General features: G+C 51.8%; 1 protein-coding gene across 1 annotated transcript; it reads right to left on the bottom strand.

Annotated features, from left to right (window-relative positions):
* Positions 1–637: 637 nt before the first annotated feature.
* On the bottom strand, positions 638–1,945 carry BECN2 (beclin 2). Its single transcript, XM_045859334.1, has one exon. It carries the CDS (start codon positions 1,943–1,945, stop codon positions 638–640), a length of 1,308 nt encoding a protein of 435 aa, XP_045715290.1.
* Between the last annotated feature and the right edge of the window lie 6,279 nt (positions 1,946–8,224).

Genomic DNA, 8,224 nt, shown 5'->3' with positions numbered 1-8,224 from the left:
GCTGGGTAAAAAAGGTGAAGGGACTAAGCAAAAAACAAACAAACAAACAAACAAACAACAACAACAAAACCCCAACTGGCAGACAAGAGCATGGTGATTTCTGGAGGCCAAGAGGGGTGGGGGCGGTAGCAGAGGACAAAGGGCGGGTAAATGGGGTAAACAGACACTTGGGCTGGTGAACACAATGCAACAGGCAGATTTGTACGTGTGAAGTCTCTACCTTTATTAACAGATGTCACCCCAGTGCATTCAATGAAAACATCTGTGAACAGCCCCCTCCCAAAGCTCCACCACAAGCCCCAATGGCCCAAGTTCGTTTTCTCATAAAAGCATCGAAGACCTCCACCTCTCTCTCTGCCACCCTTCCCTCTCACCTCCGCCTGCACCCCCTCACCCCATCGCTTTGTGATTTAGTCCTGGCCGCCCCATGAATTTGTCCAGGTGGGGAAGACGGCAGTGGCTTTGGTCTGCTCGGGGCAATCCTTTCCTTCCTCTTAGATTGCCATCTGTGTAGCCGTTTATGACTCACAGGGATAGACCTGTTATATTCTTCGGTCTCACAACTGATCTAAGACTTTCACACATAAAATATTCTACAGCAAGACAAGAGCCCCCTCTCCCACAGAGGAAATACGCGTTATTTCTGACAATACCTTGAGCAGACCCAGTCGAGACTGCACTTGAGATTTGTCAGCACGAGCCTGAGGGCCTCGCTCCACCGCTCCTCCGTGTTGGACTCGCTTCTGATGGAGTAGCCTTCCCCGCTGGCCCCGGGCTCCGCGATCAGGCCTCTCCTCGCGTGCATCCGGCAGGGCATGCAGACGCCGGGCTCCTCACCTCGCTCGGCTTCTTCCTTGAACTGCTGCATGCAGTCCAGGAAAGCCAGCATGGCGCGGTCGAACTCGCCATACGAGGGACCGCCCCGCCCCTGGTGGAAGAACAGGGGCAGCTCGACGGAGTCCTTGCTTAAATGCTGCAGACGGGAACGGGTCCCGCAGGGGACGAGCCGGAACCTCCGGAACTGCAGACCGGCCTTGCGAGACAGGGCCAGGAGCAGCAAGGCGGCCTGCCCCCAGGCCGCGCTGATCTCACCCCAGCCCACGGGGACAGCGGGCAGGCAGCCCAGCCTGAAGTTATTGATACTGGCCAAGGGGCCGTCATCCCGGATCTCAAACGTGGCCCTCCAGGCGTTGGTTTTCTCCAGCCAGGCTAGCTGGGCTTGGGCATACCGCAGCTGGTTCTCCACGCTCTGGAGCTCGTCAGACAGGTCCAGCTGTTGCCACAGCAGCCGACTGTAGTCACGCTGGTACTGCCTTTCCTGCTGCTCCAGCAGCTCGGTCTCTGCCTCCGCGGCCTCCAGAGCCGCAGCTGCTCTCTCTCGGTTCTTCTCCGTCTCCTCCAGCTCCCGGGCCAGGCGCGCTTCCTCCAGCTCCGCGTCCTTCAGCTCCTCCTGCAGTGCTTCCCTCCGGTCCTCGTCAACTCCCTCCAACCGGCGTTTGTAGGCCTGAACATCCGATTCGGAGGTCATGAGCTGGGTGTCCAGGTGCTCCAGGAGATTGTCAGTACAGTCCTGACACAGGGGCTGGTCCCGATCTCCTTCGCCAGAAATGATGTCGAAGGTGCCCTGAACGGACAGCTGGATGCTGTGGAGAGTTCTCCCGGAGCTCAACCTCCCAAGCAGGGTGAAGATGCTGGAACAGGGCCCGGACACCCCACCGTCGCCAGGGTGGGCCCTGCCAGAGGCACCGTTTTGTAGCTCTTCAACATCTGCCTCCACGGCGGCGGGGGTGGAGCCTTCCTCTGGAGCGTCTCCCCGCTCCTGGTGAGCTGAGGGGAGCTTCGAAGCTGCAGGTTCTTGGCTGGTGTCAAGGCCCAAGGCCTTGCCGGACTGAGTCAGCCTCAAGGGCTGGTAGCAGCGCTGGCAAAAGAAGCGCAGCAAGGACATGGGTGGCGGTCTTGAATCACAACTTACGACTCTTAGGTTTCTGCTTGCTCTCCGGTTACCTCTTCCTTTAGGCTTTTAAAGCTTCTTTAGAGGAGGGATTCTTTTAAGATGCACGTCACCCGTCACCCTCCCCCTTCAGATCTTACCAGGGTACCCTCCTTACATACCTGCGGACCTCCTTTAGCCATTTTAGGTAGGTGGGTCTTCTCAGAGGCAAATCTGATCATCTCACTTGCCTTTAACGCCTTCCGGGCATGTCTGAAGGGTAATCTTTCTCAAACTAAAACCCGATCATGGCACCTCCCTCCTTAATATGTTGAATGCCCTTATCTAACCTTCAGATAAAGTCTGAGCATCTTAACCTGAGACCAAGGCCTCCGGCCGTGTTTCCAGCTTCTTCTGTCCCCACTTCCTGCCACCCTCACCCGAGGGCTCCTCTGAGTTCCTGAAAACTAAGTGCATTTCAATTCTTCCAACACATCCTGTCGTCCCCTCTGACTAGAGCACTCTTCCTCCCCTTCCTTGCCTGGATAGCTCCTACCCATCCTTCAGGCCTGGGTTAGATGTCATTTCCTCCAGGAAGCCTTCCCGGATCACCAAATACAGACTCCCTGCTCTGTCGCCATTCTTTACCACGTGGTCACGTAATGGGAATACATGGAAAAGGTTTTTGTTTAATGAACAAATCAAATCAAATGAGTAGTTTGGAGGTGTACATCATGCCGTTAGGTCAACCAGAAGCTCAGATAACAAGATTAATATGCCAAGCATTTGCATAACAGAAAACAAACTAACCAAAGACTTTACCAAGACCTTGACCTCCAACTATCAACCTTGATCCAGTTCAGCTCACTAACAAGCCAGAGATACTTGCTCTAAAGCAGAAGCCTATGAGCTTTTAACTTACTGACCTGGTGGAGCAGAGCATAAAAGAAACACAGAAAAAAAAACAAGCAGACTCAGAAGGCCCCAATGCCTCGACCACCACAAGAGGTGGAAAGCCACACAGGGCCCGTCTGTCCGCGGGCCCAGCAGGAGGCAGCTCGCCAGCCACGCCCACCCTGGCGGTGGGGGCCGGTGGGTGCCGGAAGCCTTCCTGCGGGCTCCCTGGGATGCGGCAGGGGCTCCATGTTTAGGCAACTCAGTATCCCCCAGAATCTGCCTAGTGGGCCAAAGTCACCCCGCAATTGACTAGACGATGGATCAGCTGCTACACCGATAATCAGTGTTTGCTACGAATTCAGCAATAAGGATCGCACAGTGCTGCAAAGGGGTGCAGGAGAGCTCTGAGATATGAGCTCTGGGGGGCGGGGGGCAGCAGGGGGCTGCCACACCCGCTGCCTTTCCTCACCCGGACACTCCCCGGAGGACCTGGGGAGCAGGGTGAGCACGTGCTGCCGCTGTTACCATCAGCTCTGAGCCCGAGCCTCCCCCGCCCTCCCATGGTGAGCAAATGCCTGATCTGCAAGGCAGACAGTGGCGCTGAGGTGCAGCTGTTGCTCTGGGCTTTCGTGGCCAGAACTTGTACCTCATCTCTTTTCTTCTGCTGCCCGGCTTTGTCTTATTACGGTCGAGGAGTCCCCAGGAGTGAGAACTCTGTGGCTTGGACGATGTTTAGGGCAGGAATTCTCATCTGCTTTGTTCGTCGTCCTTTGTGCGGAGCCCAGAACAGTGCCTGAGATGTAACGGGGGCCCAATAGCAATGTGCTCAATGCACTGATGCAGAGATTCAAAATTGCTGGGGTGGAGAATGGGAAGTCCGTGAAAATCAGAGGGGCGCCTCTACAGAAAGAAGCGGGAAAGGCTGTCAAAAGTCACTTTTTGGTGAAGCCACCGAGGCCCCCAGCACGCTGTCGCCTGAGAGGATCTAAGCCAGCCTTTGATCCCTTCAGTTCCCCCTGGATTCACCGAACCCGCAGCAGGTTGGAGGAGGCTGCGGCATGTTCTTGCAGAGCTCATGAAAAAATTATCGGGAGCGCTCTGAAGAAACTGTCTGCATCAGCCAGAAGCCTGGAGAGGTCGTTTCCAGCACCAGGAGACACACACACCGGCCCTGTTTCATGTGCCCACCCCCCACCCCCCACCGTCAGCTGCTTTGGGTTTCATGTCATTTTGTATGGAGTCTAGCTGGCAGGTGACAACTTTCATCCTTCAAGCTTTGTTTTTCAAAGTCAGCGACATTTGCTTTGCTTTGCCTTTCTTTGTTCTGGGTGGGAGGCCCCTGGCGGTGGGGAAGGCCTGGTCCCTCTGCCCAGGGAGTCCAGCAGGTGGACGGAGTATTTTCCACCCGAGAAGGCCCTCCCGGTCACGCAGGCAGGGGAGACTGGTCAGAGGCCAGATGCTGTCTTTGGACTTTCCAAGCACCTGGAACCGGGGGTAGGGGCGGGGTTGGCCTAGTTTCCAAAGTTTCTTTTGGAAAATTCATAGAGAAATCTGAAGCCAGAAATTAAAATACAACACCAGTAAGGTGTTGAAATTAAGGAGAAAACAACTGTCGCATCAACATTGGGAGCTGGCACTTTCTCTAGGTTTGCTAGCAAGGTATTGCCACCTGTCAAACACTGGCGATTCGTGCTCCGACCAGTGAGGCTCAGGTGGTTGGCTGCCATCCCCCAGAGTGAGGCCTCGGTCACTGGTTTGATTCGTGGTCCCGGCACATGCCTGGGTTGGGGCTTCCGTCCCTGGTCCAGGCATGTACGAGAGGCAACCAGTGGATGCTTTTCTCTCACGTCAATGTTTCTCTCCCTCTGTCTTCCTCCCTTCTCCTCTGTCTACAAATAAATAAATAAAATCTTTTAAAAATTGATTATTCGTGAGAGCATCCTTTTTAAGAGCACAGTTGAAGGGACGAGATGAAGAAGCATAAATTCTTCTCTTTCTCATGCTCCTGGATCCTATGTTTCCTGAACTCCAGGTCCACATGGCGCCCCACCCCTGCATGTGCCTTGTCCCCTACCAGCTGATGCTGAGGAATGGGGTCACGGTCAGCTCCTGGGGGACCAGGAACTTGGGCTTGTCCAGCGGGCAGGGGGTGGTCCACTGTCACCGGTCAAGAGGCACAGCGTGGGTGTTCTCTGAGACAGGTGTCTGAAAAAGCACCTCAGTTCTCTGTGTCCTAGGAACTTGGAACAGAGGGAATGTGGTCATCAGTTGGTTTTTGTCATGTTTCAAAGAACGGGAAACCCAGGCCCCCAAGGAAGTGGAGTGGAGACTCTCCAGGACCAGGACCTCGTCGGGGACTTCGCCCGGATCCCAGCAGCCTCCTCGGAAGGGTCTGCCTCCAAAGTGGCTCACTCGCGTGGCGGGGGAGTCGGTGCTGGCTGTTGGCGGGAGCCCCTCACCCCTTTTGTGTGTCCCGTGGACCTCTTCATCAGTGCTGTTTGAATGTCCTCACAACACGGCAGCTGGCTTCCCCGTGATGAGTTGATCTAGAAAGAGAAGGTGGAAGCCACACTGTCTGCCCCCCGCCCCGGCATTATTGATATAACTGATGTTGTGTAAGTGGAAGGCGGGCGATGTGATGCTCTGACATACATATACATTGTAAAAGGATCACCCCAATAATACGGCTAATTAACATCCATCTCCACGCAGTTACCATCTTCTGGTGTGTGTGGTAAGGACTTTCAAGGTCCGTTCTCCTGCCAACTTCCAAGTATACGATACAGTACGTTAACTCCAGTGTGTACCTTTAACTGCCTGTTCCCACTTCCCCCACCTTGGTGACCACCAGTCCACTCTTGGTTTCGGGAGTTTGGTGACAGAAAGAGACTTGCTTTGGGGTGGTGAACCCACAACACGATGTACAGGTGATGTATTGTAGAACCGTACATGAACTGTAAATGTGAAACCTATATAATTTTGTTAACTAATGTCACACCAATAGGTTCAATAAAAATTAAAAAGTATATCTGTAAAAGAAAAACCAACATGAAGAGGAAAAGAGAGGGCGGTGGAATGTCTCCTCAGACATTAGGTGATGTGGAAGGGCTGCCCTCTTGTGGAGCTTGTGAAGTAGTCTTTCAGTGGCTACAAGTCAAAGAGTTGGCTGTGTTTGGTTCACAGAATTTGGAAGTTGCAATTTCTGAGGTTGCACTTATAGGTCAACTCCTCATGTCTGTCTTGTGAGAAAAAACACACACACACAACAAAATTGCAGTGGTTGACCAAAGTCACTTAGAGTTTTAGGTAAGTCAGAACTACGTGCAGGTCAAGTCTTCCGATGCGTAACTGCAGTTCTTTCCATTACTTTCCTGCCTCCCCTAAACCACGAGTGAACAAGCATCACACAAAAAACCGTGTTTAGAAAGACTTCAGGTGCGCGTTATGAGGTCCGATAGCCTGGGAGCTGGAACCCTCTAATGCGAACAGCGTGGAATGCTGAATGCGTCGCCAGCGTTGCCGTGAGTCGAGAAACAGGAAGAACATGTTTTTACTGTGTTGTGGGTTGTAAAATTTAATACAATTGACGCATTTACTAATAGCATCATCCTCAAGGCTGCTTCTGGCCATTAAGCACCAAATTGCAAGCAACAGCAGCCTACTACTGCTGGAGAGGGTCAAGGGCGTGGAGACCCTTTTGGAGCCCCAGCTGCGTGAGGAAGACCGAAGACGGAGGATTAGAGCAGGAACATTGAAGAAAACAACAGCGAAAAGAACCACCACCGTGACCGGGACACCACAGCCCGTGGCCAGCAGCAGGGTCACACCGGCGGAATCTGAGGTCGGAGGTGCACGTGCGATGCCGCAGCAGCTGCAGCGAACCCTGCGCGCTCAGCTCCGGACCAGCGTTTAACAGGCCCCCCTCTAACCACCTGGTGCTGGCGGAGGCACGCCTGCTGCAGGCGGAGGTATGACTTCCTCCGGTCACCACCGCTCTCCGTCAGCGTGGGTAGCACCCAATCAGAAAACAACACGACGCACAAAAACAAGGAAAAAGCAAAGTGTCACAGACACAAGATACAGGACCAAACTCAGAGGTGAGCCACATACTGGAAATCTCAGAAGAGGAATTTAAAATAACGAGGGTGGATATGTCCTCGTGGGAAAGGGGGATAATATTATGCATGAGCAGATGGGGGGATGTAAGTAGAGGAATGGGAATGAGATTAGAATTGAAATGCTTGAAATAAAAACAAAACCCAAAAACATGGTAACAGAGACGGAGTTAATGAAGAAACTGGTAGACTTGAAAATGGGTCCATCGACATGACCCGACCTGGCTGGTGCCCACTGGCCAGAGGCAACTTCCCGTCTCTGGGACATGGGGACACCGTATTCTGTGCATGAGGGACAGATTTGCGGTGGCTAGTTGCTGCACCTCGTCTGTTCTGAGGTACACATCGTAACAGTTTTCAAAAAGCATGCCTTGATGTTCATGTGTCAATACCATGGATTGATCTAGACTTCACTGCAGTTTCTTTGGAAATAAAATTAGTTTTCTTAAACTTTGAGAAATATGGTTCATAGGAGTTTATAGAACTTTTTTCTTTTTCATGCATTTTATTGATTATGCTATTACAGTTGTCCCATTCCCCCTACTTTATTCCTCTCTGCCCCATACCCCCCCACCTTACCCACCCCCCCTTAGTCCATGTCTATGGGTTGTACAAATAAGTTCTTTGGCTTCTCCATTTCCCATACTATTCTTACCCTCTTGTCTATTTTGTACGTACCATTTATGCTTCTTATTCCCTGTACCTTTTCACCCATTCTCCCCTCTCCCCCTCCCTGCTGATAACCCTCCATGTGATCTTCATTTCTCTGGTTCTGCTCCTGTTCTAGTTGCTTGCTTAGTTTGTTTTTGATTTTTTACGTTCGGTTGTTGATAGTTGTGAGTTTGTTGTCATTTTACTGTTCATGTTTTTTATTTTCTTTTTCTTAGATAAGTCCCTCTAACATTGCATGTAATAAGGGCTTGGTGATGATTAACTCATTTAACTTTATTTGGGAAGCACTTTATCTGCCCTTTCATTCTAAATGATAGCTTTGCTGGATACAGTGATCTTGGATGTAGGTCCTTGACATTCATGACTTGGAATACTTCTTTCCAGCCCCTTGTTGCCTGCAAGGTTTCTTTTGAGAAATCAGCTGACAGTCTTGTGGGAACTCCTTTGTAGGTAACTCGTTTTCTCTTGCTGCTTTTGATTCTCATCTTTAATTGTGGATAATGTAATTATGATGTGCCTTGGTGTGTGCTTCCTTGGGTCCAACTTCTTTGGGACTGTCTGAGCTTCCTGGACCTCCTGGAAGTCTATTTCCTTTGCCAGATTGGGGAAG

This window comes from Phyllostomus hastatus, unplaced genomic scaffold (genome assembly GCF_019186645.2).
Source record: "Phyllostomus hastatus isolate PE091 unplaced genomic scaffold, TTU_PhHast_1.1 phas_contig_148, whole genome shotgun sequence".
Classification (NCBI taxonomy): domain Eukaryota; kingdom Metazoa; phylum Chordata; class Mammalia; order Chiroptera; family Phyllostomidae; genus Phyllostomus; species Phyllostomus hastatus.
This window is presented reverse-complemented; position numbering and strand designations above follow the sequence as displayed.

What these genes read in the sequence shown, in the direction of transcription:
- BECN2 (XM_045859334.1), bottom strand. Translation starts at nt 1,945, where the DNA reads ATGTCCTTGCTGCGCTTCTTTTGCCAGCGCTGCTACCAGCCCTTGAGG.